This window comes from Cokeromyces recurvatus, assembly GCF_025118155.1.
Source record: "Cokeromyces recurvatus strain NRRL 2243 chromosome Unknown BX663scaffold_10, whole genome shotgun sequence".
Taxonomy (NCBI): Eukaryota; Fungi; Mucoromycota; class Mucoromycetes; order Mucorales; family Mucoraceae; genus Cokeromyces; species Cokeromyces recurvatus.
In genome coordinates, this window is record NW_026251396.1 from 769,188 (window position 1) to 784,303 (window position 15,116).

Consider the following 15,116-nt stretch of genomic DNA (forward strand, 5'->3'; position numbering starts at 1 on the left):
TATTGTTATATTATATGCTTAAATGGGTTTTAATTTTTCATTCAATGAAACAAAAATATTTAATCGTAATTTTCGTTTTACGATGTACCGAGAAGTATGCTATTTAAAACTGCTAATATAGTCCTGATCAATATGTGACGTAAAAGTTTACTTTAAATACAAGTAATTAATTATACAGTATACATGTTGACTTATTTATCATTTTAAACTTAGTTTACACCGCCTAATAAAATAAAATGAAATAAAAGAGTGACTTGTATTATAATTCTTTATTTTAATGATAGCGAAACAAAAATAAAAATATTTAAACATTATATAGTAGGCTGTGCAAGTTCCAAAATTATTAAAAGAATTGATTTTTATTAAAACCAAAAAAAAAAAAAAAAACTCTGAGTATTAATTTTTTTTTCCGGGGAAATATCAAAACTTATTCAAAGTAACAAGCATAAAAAAAAAAGCTTCCCGAGCCATACAATATACACATGCTGATAAGCAAATAGCATATAGTTATTATGCTTTATAAATAAGTAAGAATAGTTTTAGGGGGAAATTATTTTTTTTTCTTTTCTTTCTTTTACTTAAAAAAAAAAAAACAACACACACACACACAAAATGTGGAGACAATTATCAAAAACACAAAAGATTATAACATTAGCAACTGCTACAACTGCTACAGCTAGTTTTGCTTATTATATGAAAGACAAGTTAAATGCTGACAATGTATATAAAAGAACAATAAGAATTCAAGAACAAACTTCAACTTTACCTTCTCTGTTGATAACAAACAATAAAGCCTTTGCTGAAGCACTTCAGGAACAACAACAACAACAGGATCGTGACTTTTGGAATGTACCTTCACGTGAAGAAATGATCCAAAAATTAAAAGATAAAAACCAGGAACCTTATGATTTATTAATTGTTGGAGGAGGAGCTACGGGGGCTGGTATATCTGTTGATGCTGCTACTCGTGGATTAAAGGTAGCTATGGTTGAAAGGGATGATTTTGCTTCAGGTAAATCTATATTACTAATGTTTTATTTATTTATTTTTTCTAAAAAAAAAAAAATAGGTACGTCTTCGAGATCGACAAAATTAGTTCATGGCGGTGTTAGATATTTACAAAAAGCAATTATGGAACTTGATTATGAACAATACGCTCTTGTTTGTGAAGCCCTTCATGAAAGAAAGATATTTTTAGATATTGCTCCTCATCTTTCTGATCAATTACCGATTATGCTTCCAGTTTATAAGTAAGTCATATATTACGTCTTTATTTTATTTTATTTTATTTTTTTCAGGGGAGGGAAATATCGGGATAATATACATTTTAATTTAAAAAAGATAATCTAAACTAATTACACTATTTTTATTACGTTTTTTTTTAAAAAAAAAGATGGTGGCAAGTACCTTATTATTGGTTTGGCTGTAAATTATATGATATATTTGCAGGTCGTGAATCATTAGAAAGTAGTTACTTTTTAACTCGTTCCAAGGCTCTTGAAGCTTTTCCTATGTTAAAGAATGACGAATTAGTAGGTGCTTTAGTTTACTATGATGGTAGGTTATAAAATACGGAGATCAAATATAATTCCATACTAAAAAAAAAAAAAAAAAAAAAAAAAAAACTTTATGTTAATAGGCCAACATAATGATGCAAGAATGAATGTTGCCTTAGCTATGACCGCTATATGCTATGGTGCAACTGTGGCAAATCATTGTGAAGTCATAGACTTAACTAAAGATAATGAGGGGAATATAAATGGTGCAAAATTAAGAGATAATATTAGTGGTGATGAGTGGGATGTTAAAGCAAAGGTGAATAGAAACTGCCAAAAAAATTATAATAGTTTTGTTTTACATATTATGTATTTTGTAGGGTGTCATCAATGCAACTGGTCCTTTTACTGACAGTCTTCGTAAGATGGATGATACTCAAAATATGGACATTGTTGCTCCATCTGCTGGTGTTCATATCATTCTTCCCAACTATTATAGCCCAAGAAATATGGGATTACTAGATCCTGCTACAAGTGATGGCCGTGTTATTTTCTTTTTACCATGGCAGGGTAACACGATTGCTGGTACTACAGGTAAAAAAAAAGGCTAATTTTATTCGGAGTAAAAAAAAAAAAGGATAAATTATCTTATGTAATCTTACATAGATTCCCCTACTGAGGTTACTCAAAATCCTATGCCTAAGGAAGACGAAATCAATTGGATTTTAAATGAAGTATCTCATTATTTGAGTCCAGGTAAAATTTTACAACTAAATGAAAGAAAAAAAAATATATACAAGTAATCAAACAAAAAAAAAATACTTATTTAATATAAAGATGTTAAGGTACGTCGTAGTGATGTTCTTGCTGCTTGGTCGGGCATCCGTCCATTAGTAAGAGATCCTAATGCAAAAAATACAGAGTCCCTTGTTCGCAACCATATGATTAATGTTAGTGAAAACAAATTGATTACGATTGCAGGTGGTAAATGGACAACCTATCGTGCTATGGCAGAAGAGACCGTAAATAAAGCTATTGAAGTTTTCAATCTTAATCCTAAGCAAAAATGTCAAACAGAGCATATTCAATTGATTGGCAGTAAAGGATACAATGATACAATGTTTATTAGATTAGTTCAGGAGTATGGCATGGATACAGAAGTAGCTCAACATCTTGCTCGTAGTTATGGTAATCGTGCTTGGGAAGTTGCTTCTATTAACGATTCTACCTCCATGACTTGGCCTAAATATGGTAACCGTATTTCACATAACTATCCCTATATCGAAGCCGAAATAAGATATGTTGTTAGACAAGAGCTTGCTTGCACTGCAGTAGATGTTCTAGCGCGTCGTACACGTCTAGCCTTTTTAAATGCTAATGCTGCTCTACAGGCACTTCCTAAAGTTATTCAAATTATGTCAGAAGAACTCAAATGGGACGAGACAAGACAAAAGGAAGAGCTTAAACAAGCTTCTATTTTCTTAACTTCAATGGGCCTTAGCGAAGATAAAATTAAGCATTTCTTTGTTGAAACTAAATAAGGATATACATTTTATCCCCCCCTCTCCTCATAGACAAAATCTATTATTTCCTTTATTTCATTTTATTTTTTCTATAGATATCTAATTCTTATTTTTATTTTTTTCCTATCTGCCTGCCTGCTGCTATATTATATTAGCATTAAATCTAACTCGTTGCCTTATTACAAAACATGTATTTCAATGATCATAATAAAATATATATTATACTAATAAGATAAAGACGGTCTACTCTACTTTAAAGCCATTTTTGTCAATATCATACACATATATTATATTCATTACAAATTTTTAACATTATATATACGTAATATTTGAATAAAAAAAAACAACAAATTTTAATCCCAATATTTAATCAATCCATCCCAACTAGAGGTAGCCACCTTTGAAGTTTCATGAGGATGCCATTCAGTGCATGTAACAACTTTTTCATGTGCCTTAAGCTTTTTCAAAATTTTACACGTTTTCCAATCCCAAAACCAAACATTGCCATTAGAATCACCACTACTGATAAATCTTCCATCAGGTGAGAATCCAGGTTTACAAGCATAACCAGCAATAAGATGACCAGCAAATCTTTTCTTTCTGTTTAATCTAAACTTATCACGAGCACCATAAATAAGAATTTGATTATCTAATGACTGACAAGCGAGCCATTTTTCTATAAACCAGAAATAGATGTATTTTAGAATATATATATATATATATATATATATATACATGTATGTACATTACTATCTTTTTACTTACTATTAGGTGATAGTGTCACTGCAGGAATAGCATACATATCTGGTTCTGCAATATATTTAATAACAACAGGAATATCAAATTCCCATGCACGCATTGTTTTATCATCTGAAGTTGTAACAAAACGACGGTTTTCGTCAACAAAGGTAATGGTATTCACTGCACCTAAATGCTGATCATATTCTTGTGTAATTTCTCCTGTATTTATATCGAATTGAACAATCTTTTTATCAGAGTAACCAGCCAAAAAAATATTTTGTTTAGCTGGATTAAATGTACAACAATAAGGTAATCTTCCAGTAGAAAATGTACGAATGCATTTTCCTGTTTCTGTATCCCATAATTTCACATTACGATCGTAACTTGCACTCAAGAATTTTGTGCCATCATTATTAAATGCAATATCTCTAACTGCCTTTGAATGCCCTAGATATGAACGAAGAAGACTTCTATCATGATATACATCCCAAATCTAATTATATAGAGAAATGGTTCAATATGTAATGAATATATCTAACATACTTTTTTAAGTTTTACCTTAATTTGATTATCCATACCAGCACTAAGTAGAAGATGAGCAGATTTAGGAAAGAATTTAATACTAGAAACTCCCTTTTCATGTCCTTCCCAGGTATGAATTAACTTCTTGGGAATGAAACTTTCTTTTTGACCAGGTTCACCAAACAAATTAACATCTACATCTTGAGGTACTGCCATATAAGTACGTCCCAAATAATCATGTTCTGAGGCTCCATGGAAGATGGTTGTCTCTGTATGTGTCTCATTAGCAATATTTTTAACTGAAAATTCAGTTGCTTTTGCAGGAGCTTGTGTTGTTATTGTTTCAGTTTGTTCTACTTGTTCTTCATTTAAACCAGTAGGAATACCTACATTATCATCCTCGTAACCAGCCCAGGGTCCCATATACGCGTCAGGTCCATCCACTTGATCCAATTTACCTTTTTTGTTACGCTTTTTACGTGCGTCTTTATTAGGTCGTAAATCTCGATTGACTCGATCATGAATAGTTACACCTCCCAACTTGGTTGCATTTGTCAAGTTACCTACATAACCTGTGCCCATCAAGCCTTCACCAGTCTGTCCAGCAAAGTTATTTGTCGTGTTAAGAGAAGGATCGCGTGCATATCCATATGTTTCAAATGTACGGTATTGAGTTCGAAAGTCCATTTCAGAAATGGCTTGCTGTTCAACATGACCGTTAACTACATTTTGAATTGTTAGTTGTCGTTGTGAAAAAGGATTGTCAGGTCCTAACACAGGTCGATTCATGTCGTTATATGGTACATTCACAGTTAATTCTGTAGCTGTTGGCGCTGTGTATAAGGCTCCGGATATATGCTCCTGTAAGGAAAAAAAAAAAAAAATGAATTTGTTTGTTTTATTTAATTAAATTAAGAAAGTCATGACAAAAGATAAAAACAAAAGTAAAATGAACAGCTTACATCAAATCCTGTATCGGGGACTGAGTTAACCTTTATTAATGAAGATTGCTTTAGGGTTGCAATGGTATTATTATCTTCTTCATCACTTGATCCGTAATTATTAAGTAAATCCATCCTTTATATAATTAAAAGGCGTTCGGAAAAAAAAAAGTACAAAAAAAAAAAAAAAAAAATATGTGTACATATCAAATCGATTTGCAGGGTGTATTTAGTGCTAAATAAAGTGTGACTAGTTTATTAATTTTATGTACATTACAACATTCTAGAGAATATTAATATGTCTAAATGTAAAAGAATAAAGGAGAAGAGGAAAATTAAATTGGTAATTCCCAATAGGGGTTAGGAAGTTCAGGGGCGCAATCATGAACTCTTTTCACATTGAATGTCGATTTAAGTTCTGGGAGCCATTTTTCCGCAATAGCCACTGTCATATTACTTGCTTCGTGCTCTAAGACGATACGACCTTGCTGATCAACGCCTGCTTTTCTATCATCAATCCACTGTTGGAAGAAGCCATCGATCATTTCTTCAGTGTAAGTACCAGAAAAACCATTTGCACTAGAAGGCAGTCCCCAATCAAATGAATCACTATCCCAAAGGATAGTTGATAAACCCATTTGATGAGCAATGGCACGAACTCTATCGTCTACATCACCATAAGGTGGGCGCCAACACCTTGTTGTTACTCCAGTGGCTTCCTTAATCACTCTTAAGGTCCAATATAACTGTGCAACAATTTCATGACTTGTCAAACTTGTCATTAAGGGATGTGACCATGTATGAACACAAAGTGTATGTCCTGACTGGAGAGCACGAACCGCAGCCTCCGGAAAGTTAACAACATTGGAACCAACATCTTTCAAAAAAAATATATACATATGCAAGTCAATGCCTATAACTTTAACCTTTTTTTTTGTTATACTCACAAAATAATGTGGCAGTTTGATTATACTTTGCAAGAAAATCATAAAGTCGAGGTTCACCCCAAACATCTTCTGGACTTTGTGGCAACAATGGCCCATCATCATATGTCTAAGTATTAATATAGAATAATATTAGATAAATAAAAAGCAGTGTATATATACATATATATATATATGTGTGTGTGTGTGCTATGACGCGTTACCAAACCAAAATCTCCTATTTTTTTACAGTATTTAGTATCCATCGGTAGCTCTTGAACCTTAGGTGTAGTGCATCCGGATTTCGTCCACCAACAAGCCTCATCATGACCAACATCATACTCCATATTTGCAGTACGGGGAGTAAAATTTGGTACATGATTCCACGCGATAGAGTTAATAGCAGCTTGAACTTCGGGATGATTTACATCAGGTTGTACCCATGGTTCAGGGTAATTCTCTCTTTTGATAATTGAAGATCGATTACTGATATCAATTGGACCAGTGGGAATAGGATGGAGTGGCTTAAATCCATGATAAGGAAAGCTAGGAAGATAATTAGGTGAAGCATTAGCAAGGACTCCTCTGGTTTTGGTTGTAATAAGTCCGTTGTGTATGGTAGTTAAAATAGTAGGGCTGGGTTTGTTAATGGGTAACGCAGAAGTATAAATTAGAAACGAAGAAGATATAATAGTAAGAAAAGTAGTTGAACGGACCATATTTGTATTTAATAAGTTATAGAAAAAAAAATGAATGAGAAAAAAAAAGGATGTCCATTTATATATGATAGTTCTAGTATCATAATCAAATTAATTTATCGGATAAATATCATGAAGAACATCTTGACCTTTATACAACAGATAATTAAAAAAAAATATTAATATTCTCCCCTACCTCCTTTATTCTGTTACATGTAGTACTAATCTAATAAAATCCAATGCAATTTCATTTGAAGTGTAAAAGGCCCAATAAATTCGTTATTGCAATATTTATTGGAGGCATATAATATACAGTATATAAAAATAAGTCAGAATTAGCATTCTATAATGAATATGTAACCTGCAGATTATATAGTAATTATCATTTTAGAATATCTCTTATGCAAGCAAAACCGTATAATGAATATATTACGCACATATATAACTTACTATTAGGTACCTAGCTGGAATAAAAGTTATTATTCTTTATTCACAAAAAAGGATGCAGTGGCCATTATTATACTCAATATATAATAAGATAAAATGAACTCTTATTCTACAATCAACATTTATACGTTTGGGAAATTATTTTAAAATATAAAGAGTATAATGTAATGCCTAAAAGCAGGGAAATAAGAAAAAAATTTTTTTTCTTCATTTATTTTTATATTTCCATGCCAATTTTCATAAGACAAGTAATATACTAATTCATTACTATTTGTAACTAAAAATAATATCCACAGCTTAATGCTTGTTTTTTTTCTGTATTCTTTTAAGAAAAAAAAAAAAAAACTGTAGAGTCAATATGTATTTTAGATTAAATAAATTGGCTAATTATGCTTACTTAAAATATTATATATATTTCCTCTACTACTTGTAAATCCCTAGTTCTATTAGCAAAACAATCGTTAACTAATATGATGTATTTGAGTCGGTATATGACTAAATTTAGAGCGTTAACCTTTAAAAATTTAAAATCCTACAATATTCAACATATAGTATTATAATCTGGCTCTTATCGACGACGTTTACATATTGTCATTTTGTATATTGATTATTAATATAATTTAGAATACTATTCTATGATTTATCTAAATGCTACTAAATAAATATTAATGTTAGAAGAGTTATCATATTCAAATGATCCACAAAAGCATCAGATTCTTCTGTCTGTAACTTCACCTCTTTATAATCTAACACCACTTTTATTACTACTTTATTCAATAGACTAACAGGATATGACCCCATTAACTATTTTACGTTTCAATACGACTCTTATCTTAGTACTATACTGTACAATTATGCAAATATATCATAGATTATAATCGTTAACCCCATTTCATTCCTTCTGAATTAATTTTCGTTAACAAATAAAATAAAGAACTTAATCTTCACAATCCATTACTCCTTGGCGAATACGACGGTCTATAATCTATACTTTGCTACGCTTTCAACATAATAAGTTGATTCTCCCTCCTTCACAGGATCAAATATTCATTTGCTGTCCTTTCACTTTTCATGCTTGATCTTAAATATATATTATATATTATTGTTGAAAAGGACAATAAAATACATTTATAAATTGACATTATTTTTTATTATTGCCGAAATTCCAAAGCCTGCTTAACAGTATCTTTTTTCTACATTAAGATTGTTAGTATTCTCTTTATATACTCGATCAATAATGTCATATTAGTAGGGCATTAGAAAGAAACAATATAGCTTTCATCAGATTTTTTTTTGAAGTATCAAAATGGATCCGTTTGTCTATCATAGCAGAAAAAGAAAGGAGGGGAGACGGAAGGGAGAATACTGGATATACCGATTTGAATATTAATTTGTTAAATTTATACTATTTTAAAAGCCTTATTTTTTTTATTATAATAATTGGAATATTTACTAACATATTTTGTACATTTCAATATAGTTCGACATTATCTGTAGCATTCTTTAGTTGTCGAAAGATACGTAGAGTTGCTCGAAGATTCTACTAATGCTATCGGAATATTAAGGTTACCTTCTTCAAGAAAAATGGAATAACATTATCCCACTTTGAAATTCTAGTGATTTAAATTCAATTAATAAGGGGGTTACTTTAATATATACAAATATATGTTGTGATAATGAACGTATTAGAATATCTTATTAATTACTAACGAAAAAGTAGGTTTTGTAGACCCTCAATAAGAAGAATGCTATATATACCGTTATAAAATTTAAAAATATATTGTATTCACAAATGTTTTATTGCCATTCACGTATACAGTAAGGAATCAATTCTCATCTTTCACTGTATGTAAATAAGACTTCTTCAATAATACAAGTTCATATAGTCTAAAAAGAAATAGTGAAAATGGTCATACAAGATATCTGTCTTGTTCTTCTCTAATTAAAATATAAATAGTAAAATAAAATATACAATTGCATTATGATGATACAGGTATATAAAGGATAAAAATTAGAGAAATAGAAATGCATTTTATTCAATTGTTTGTATATGCTTCTGTTTGAATTGCCATGTCATTTCGTTGTTTATATTGAAAAGTTACATTGTTACTACGTTGTAATTCTTCTATTTGAACTTTTAATCTTTGAATTTCTTCAGCTTCTTGCTCCATTCGAAGTTGATGCGTTCTTTTGATATCAGCTACTAATATCCGGAATTCTTTACGTAAACCAACAGTTGTAGCAGGTGAGTCACTATTAAAATTGCCCCCATAACCTATCTTTTCCACTTTTTCATTCATTAGTTCTAGTTCAAGCTGATAAATAGTTTTATTGAGCTCTTCTATAGTTCGATCATATTTCATTCTATGTGAATCAAATTCAATTGCTTTGTTGGTTAACTTATCAAAATTGTCTAAAAGTAAATCAAATTTATCTTCCATCTGTGCTGTATGTGATGCCCAATTTTTATCTTTTATTTCAAAATCTTGCTTCATTTTATTTTCCTTTATTTTACTACTATTAGGATTGTATTGACAGTTCGTTATTTCATTATTTAATTGAGTGATTTTATTATCTTTTGTATCTAATATCCGAGATTTCTCTTTTAACACTTGCTCTAAACGATTATTTTCAGTTTCAAGTCTTTCACAATCATTTTCTAGTCTTTGACATAACTGCTGATCTCTTTGTATCAAAATAGATTGCTGTTCAATTTCAGATTGATAAAACTTTACTTGCTCATTTAGTTGATTTTGATATTGTAATTTACTGTTTGAAATTTGCTCAGGGTCTTCATCTCTTTGTCTTTTCTTTTTCCAAATCTGCATTTCTATTGATTCGGTCTTGTATTGTAATAATTCTAATTTGAGAGCCATTTCACGCTGAGGATAATGGGTCATTTGTGTGAATAATTTAGTCGAGATATGTTCCATATCGATTAACCTCGATAAAAGTTGATTCTTTTGAAATCGTATGTCTAATGGGTTATTAATTTCAAATTTTAAGTGTTCATTTAGATAGCTACATTTGCAAAAAAAAAAAAAAAAAAAAAAAATTAATGATTAGTAGTCGATTACAAGATCATTAATAGAATATTAAAAAAAAAGGCTTTTACTTTTTACTCGATATATTGTCCTGTCGATTTGCATATTTTTCGAGTTCAAGTAATTTTTGAATTGTACTACTGTTAGGTGATATCATTAGTTGGATCCTTTCAGTACAGATAAAATTGACTCTTTTTGCTATTTCAGATAATTGATTTTCTAACATGAAAATCCTTTTTTCATCCTCTATCGTATCGTTTGTTGATAGTTTCATTTTGTTATGTAAGCCTTTATTTAGAACAGCAGCTGTATGTTCTAATAAAGTCCTTTGTAGCTCAGTTTCTCGTTTCTTTAACATTTCCACTTGGTTTATCATTAATTTGAGTTTTTGTTCATGGAATCGATATTCATTTTGTAAATATAGAATTGAATGTCTACTATTCTTAAGATTAACATTCTCTAATGTTTTTGATATATTCTTTATATGAGTCTCTAATTTGATGTTCCTGGATAGATGCATTAAATGTTCGTGAGTATCTAATAATTCCTAAATGAAGACATGATAAACTAGTTTATAATAATTGAACCCCTTCTATTTTATGAACTTGTCTTTACCTTTTTAAGCTTTTCCATTTCATCAAAAGTTAATAATTTGTAATCATTTGAAGCCAATAAAGCTTGTGATATTAATAGTTGAGTTAATAGTTGATTCTCTGCAAAAGAAGGAGAAAAGGATAAAGCTTTGTATTTAGTGTTGTTACTATGTGTTGATTTTAGATTCCACATATCATTTAACTCTAATGCCATACTCCAGTCATCCACTACAGGTTGTTAACATATATAAACCATATTTGAAAAGAAAAAGAAAAAAAAAAGATCGTTTACCTTGATTCAATTTTTGAATCTTTGCTAATTGTGAATCTCTGATTCGAAATGGAGAGCGTGTAGGAATAGTCGGAGTATGAGAGTTTCTTAGTAAGGACATTTTTTTTATCTTTAAAAAGAATTCTTTTCTCAAAATGATAAAGAAGAAGAAAAAGAAGAAGAAGAAAAAGATAAGAAATTATGTCCATATTAATTAAAAAAAAAAATTGTAACTTCAATTAATAGCATGTGTTACCATATCTTTTTTTTTTATTTTTTTTTGCTGAAAAACTATAACTTTGTTAGACTAATGAAGACTTTACAAAGTTAAATTAATTAAAAAAAAAGGAAGATATACATACATACATTATTACAACACACACACACACACACACACATGTATATGTTCTTGTTATATGTACAATTCAATGGATTTTATTGATTATCTATTCTAATTCTGTATGTTGTAGAATTATGTATACATAATTAGCGATCTTGTTATTTTATATCTTCTTCTTCTTCGTTAAAAATATCATCATCATCATCATCCCAACCCCATCCTTCACCTTCTTCTAACTCTTGCATATCTAAATCTGGTGCTGATAAAGAGATAGAGGGCTTTTGTACTGTTGGTATCGTATTTTTAGAGCCTTCATCATGTGTTGTTTTAAAAGAAGTGGGCAATTCGTCTACTAATTGTGATGAACCTATTAATTTATCATCCTTAAACACATCTTCATCTGCATCACTCCACCCATCAGCTGTATCATCTATATCCATTGTTTGGGAAGGCTCTAATGAAATACAACGTGAATGCCCTGTAGAGTTATTCTCTGCAGATGAATTTAATAAAGACTGATATGTATCGTCCTTGAACAGATCATCATCATCATCATCTTTCCAGCCTATTTCTGTTTCTTCTAAATCATCGTCAAGTGTATACTGCAATCCAGAATGAATGGATCCAGAAGTACTGGATACAGCAGGTGTAGACGCTGGTGGACTAGCAAAAGAAGTAGATGATTGCTCTTGCTGGCTGGGTATCTTTGCAGTATAGGATGGTGGTGTCTCATATCGATTGGAGCTTTGTCCTCCCTTGATCTCTTCAATATTGGATTCTCTCAAATTTGTATCAGCAAATAAGCTACAGAGTAGCCCAATCAACTCGGTTTTTTCGAACATATGAAGATCACCACGATGAAAGCTTTCCATAATTTCACGCATGTTCATTTCTAAAATATCCTTCAGTAGCCAAAATTTGTGCCAACTTGGGACAAGTTCAGAAACAAAGGATTCAGTCGCATCACTGGTTGGTAAGTCAAATGCCCCCACGAGTTGAGCAAAACTATTAAGAGCACGTGCAATCACATGTGACTCCTCTGCTCCTATATCTTTTATTGCTTCAATATCCTTGATCAATCTATTCAAGATACTTTCAGTGATACGGCCCAACATATCTAAGAACAGGACTTCATCAATCACAGGTCGCACCTCCTTTGCAAAGAGTAATACCAAGTCAATGACTTGCGAAATTACTTGCTCACACACTTGTTGAAATTTATCAACATTTTCCATTACCATCATACCAGAAAATCCATTCAATTGATCTAAACAGGCTTGTATCATTTCTAATCTCTGAGTCATTGTTAATTCATGCCAAGCATTGCCTAATTCCTTGAGGCGTTCTATAGATTCCTTTAACAGTACTGACAATTGTGGGAACGAATGCAAAGCATTTGGAGACAGTTTTGTCTCAAGTTGATTAGCTAACCAAAGACAATCATTTCTAAATACAAGAGAATTGGCTGGGCTCATCAGATACTGTGTTCGATGATAACTGGGCATGATTGCTCGATACATATCTAATAAATCGCCTAGACCGTCCACTAATGTGTTAGCTGAGATAGTATGAGAATCATGCAGTAAATCAAACGCTTCTGACAAGGTATCAGATATCAAAACAGATAATATTTCAGGTGTTTGAGTAATCTGGCATTCATAAATAGGTTCATTCTCTTTTTGCCCTTTTATAGTTGTCTTGTCTGTATCATAAAGCCGTCGAAGCATTACTTTTCTTCCTTCCTGCAATATACGTTCGCTTCGTTTCTTAGCATAATGTTTATCGATATTTTTTACATAATCTGTTAATAGTATTGTATCCTTTGTTTGGAAGCCATATTTATCTTCAAATTTATTTTCAAACTTGATAACACTATCTGCTACACGCTTAAAATCGGATAAGTTGGATCTTGTAGACGGGATCGCTGGTGCAATACCTTTACTAATCATCAAGTTTATTAATTCGGGTAAAAATAGATTACCGAATAAAAGCTTCATGTCTTTGTCGTTATCACTATTATTGAAAAAATTAGAATAAAGAAAATCTAAAATAAGTTCCATATCGTTTATCATCGATATTGGTTCGACATAACCATCTTCATCTTCATCAGTAGTGTCACGAATAATTTGTAATACACCTCCTGTGCCTGCAGACTCAGTTTGAACATTTTCTATTTGTATTCTACTACCGGATTTTTCGAAATAAGGAATAAAGATATTTTTAAATACCAAACGTTGAACATTCATCCATTCTTCAGGTAATAAACCTAGTTGATATAACGATTGAAAGATATCAGACAACTGCACTTTTGTATTTAAATTAGGTTGAAAGAAGGAGAATACACGTATTGAGCCCAAACTACATTGAATAGCAGTATGAATCCCTTCTTGAAGACTTAGAACAATCGATTGTTCGAGTTGCTCAACACGAGAGAGTATTATTTCTTTAATTTGAGTACTATTACTAGGATCATCATCCTTCCAATCTTTTGCTAGAATATGTTTCAATTGAATTAAATGGTTAACAGAATCCAAATAAGTGTATCGACTTGATTCATCATGAATACATTCAATTAATTCTAATATTTGTTCAATCCTTTGTAATGCATTTATTCTAGCTTGATTCTTTTGTGATTCAAGCAAAGCATGTTGATATGCTTCAATTGTCGTTGTTGCTTGCTTTTGTGTTTCAGACACTATTGTTTCGGTTTCTGATACTTGAGAGGTCATTTTCAAAACTTGAGCTTGTATATCTTGACTTGTATTATAAGATGATGCAAACTGCTCGAAATGAGATTGCACTTGCTCGAATAATTCTTGTTGTAACGCGTTTGAAGTTGAATTGAGTTTTTTTAAAATAGAGACTAACGAATTAACTTCAACATCTGTTTTCAAGATGACATTTTGAATGTTCTCATCCTCAATTAACTGAGAAAGAAAAGCATCTTCTAATGATCTAATAGGTGGCATGCTTTTTAAATCAGTTTTTTTTTTTTTTTTTTTTTTTTTTTTTATTTTTTTATTTCCAAAATAAATGAATACAAGTCGACAGTGATAATACTTGCTAAAAAAAAAAAAGCAAAAAAAAAAAAAAAAAAAATAAGGAAAATACGTTCAACAAAAAAATATGCGCAACTTGCGGAGGTGTTTTTTTCCTTTTTTTGGAAAATGCTTTTCTTTATAAAATATGTTTGCTTCGAAAATAGTAGAGTTTATCAGCAACATACCAAATCAGCAAAGACTAACAATGAGAGAAATTATGCTAATTTATTTCGAAGCTTTGTAGATTATTTAGTCAAAAAAAGTTATAATAATATAAACCTTTTATTTTATTTTATTTTGAAATTATTCTGTAGTAAATAGAATGAGAAACTTTCAAGAGAACTTATGCAGTCGTTAGATGTTTATGATTTTCTTTAACAAAAGGGAAAATGACAAAAAAGTAAACCAGAATTCATAAAAAAAAAACAATAAATAAATTATTATTCATCTTTTTAATAAAGTCAAATAGACGTTAAGATGCTTTTTTCTTCTTCTTCTCTGTTTATCTTTTATTTGTAAATATTCATCTATAACGG

The 15,116-nt window shown here is 30.6% G+C and overlaps 5 protein-coding genes across 5 annotated transcripts; 1 reads left to right on the forward strand and 4 right to left on the reverse strand.

Annotated features, from left to right (window-relative positions):
• Nucleotides 1-370: 370 nt before the first annotated feature.
• BX663DRAFT_507387 (FAD dependent oxidoreductase-domain-containing protein) lies at nucleotides 371-3,223 on the forward strand. The gene is made up of 8 exons (XM_051527339.1): nucleotides 371-388; nucleotides 581-1,012; nucleotides 1,070-1,250; nucleotides 1,394-1,557; nucleotides 1,640-1,815; nucleotides 1,877-2,090; nucleotides 2,163-2,252; nucleotides 2,334-3,223. The coding sequence occupies exons 2-8, from the start codon at nucleotides 613-615 to the stop codon at nucleotides 3,035-3,037; spliced, it is 1,929 nt and encodes a 642-aa protein (XP_051383709.1). The 5' UTR covers nucleotides 371-388; nucleotides 581-612; the 3' UTR covers nucleotides 3,038-3,223.
• A 5-nt stretch (nucleotides 3,224-3,228) lies between these two features.
• Nucleotides 3,229-5,394, reverse strand: BX663DRAFT_39308 (WD40-repeat-containing domain protein). Its single transcript, XM_051522194.1, has 4 exons — nucleotides 5,245-5,394; nucleotides 4,319-5,140; nucleotides 3,785-4,253; nucleotides 3,229-3,695 (listed from the first exon to the last, which is right to left on the reverse strand). Exons 1-4 carry the CDS (start codon nucleotides 5,356-5,358, stop codon nucleotides 3,373-3,375), a joined length of 1,728 nt encoding a protein of 575 aa, XP_051383710.1. The 5' UTR covers nucleotides 5,359-5,394; the 3' UTR covers nucleotides 3,229-3,372.
• Nucleotides 5,395-5,558: 164 nt separating this feature from the next.
• On the reverse strand, nucleotides 5,559-7,033 carry BX663DRAFT_471752 (uncharacterized protein; the record flags this gene model as incomplete). The annotated part of the gene is made up of 3 exons (XM_051524158.1): nucleotides 6,371-7,033; nucleotides 6,171-6,276; nucleotides 5,559-6,100 (listed from the first exon to the last, which is right to left on the reverse strand). Exons 1-3 carry the CDS (start codon nucleotides 6,863-6,865, stop codon nucleotides 5,559-5,561), a joined length of 1,143 nt encoding a protein of 380 aa, XP_051383711.1. The 5' UTR covers nucleotides 6,866-7,033.
• A 2,174-nt stretch (nucleotides 7,034-9,207) lies between these two features.
• On the reverse strand, nucleotides 9,208-10,442 carry BX663DRAFT_39360 (uncharacterized protein). The gene is made up of 2 exons (XM_051522196.1): nucleotides 10,414-10,442; nucleotides 9,208-10,312 (listed from the first exon to the last, which is right to left on the reverse strand). Exon 2 carries the CDS (start codon nucleotides 10,222-10,224, stop codon nucleotides 9,328-9,330), a length of 897 nt encoding a protein of 298 aa, XP_051383712.1. The 5' UTR covers nucleotides 10,225-10,312; nucleotides 10,414-10,442; the 3' UTR covers nucleotides 9,208-9,327.
• Nucleotides 10,443-11,332: 890 nt separating this feature from the next.
• BX663DRAFT_39348 (Centromere/kinetochore Zw10-domain-containing protein) lies at nucleotides 11,333-14,595 on the reverse strand. Its single transcript, XM_051522195.1, has 3 exons — nucleotides 11,562-14,595; nucleotides 11,456-11,490; nucleotides 11,333-11,348 (listed from the first exon to the last, which is right to left on the reverse strand). The coding sequence occupies exon 1, from the start codon at nucleotides 14,506-14,508 to the stop codon at nucleotides 11,698-11,700; it is 2,811 nt and encodes a 936-aa protein (XP_051383713.1). The 5' UTR covers nucleotides 14,509-14,595; the 3' UTR covers nucleotides 11,333-11,348; nucleotides 11,456-11,490; nucleotides 11,562-11,697.
• Between the last annotated feature and the right edge of the window lie 521 nt (nucleotides 14,596-15,116).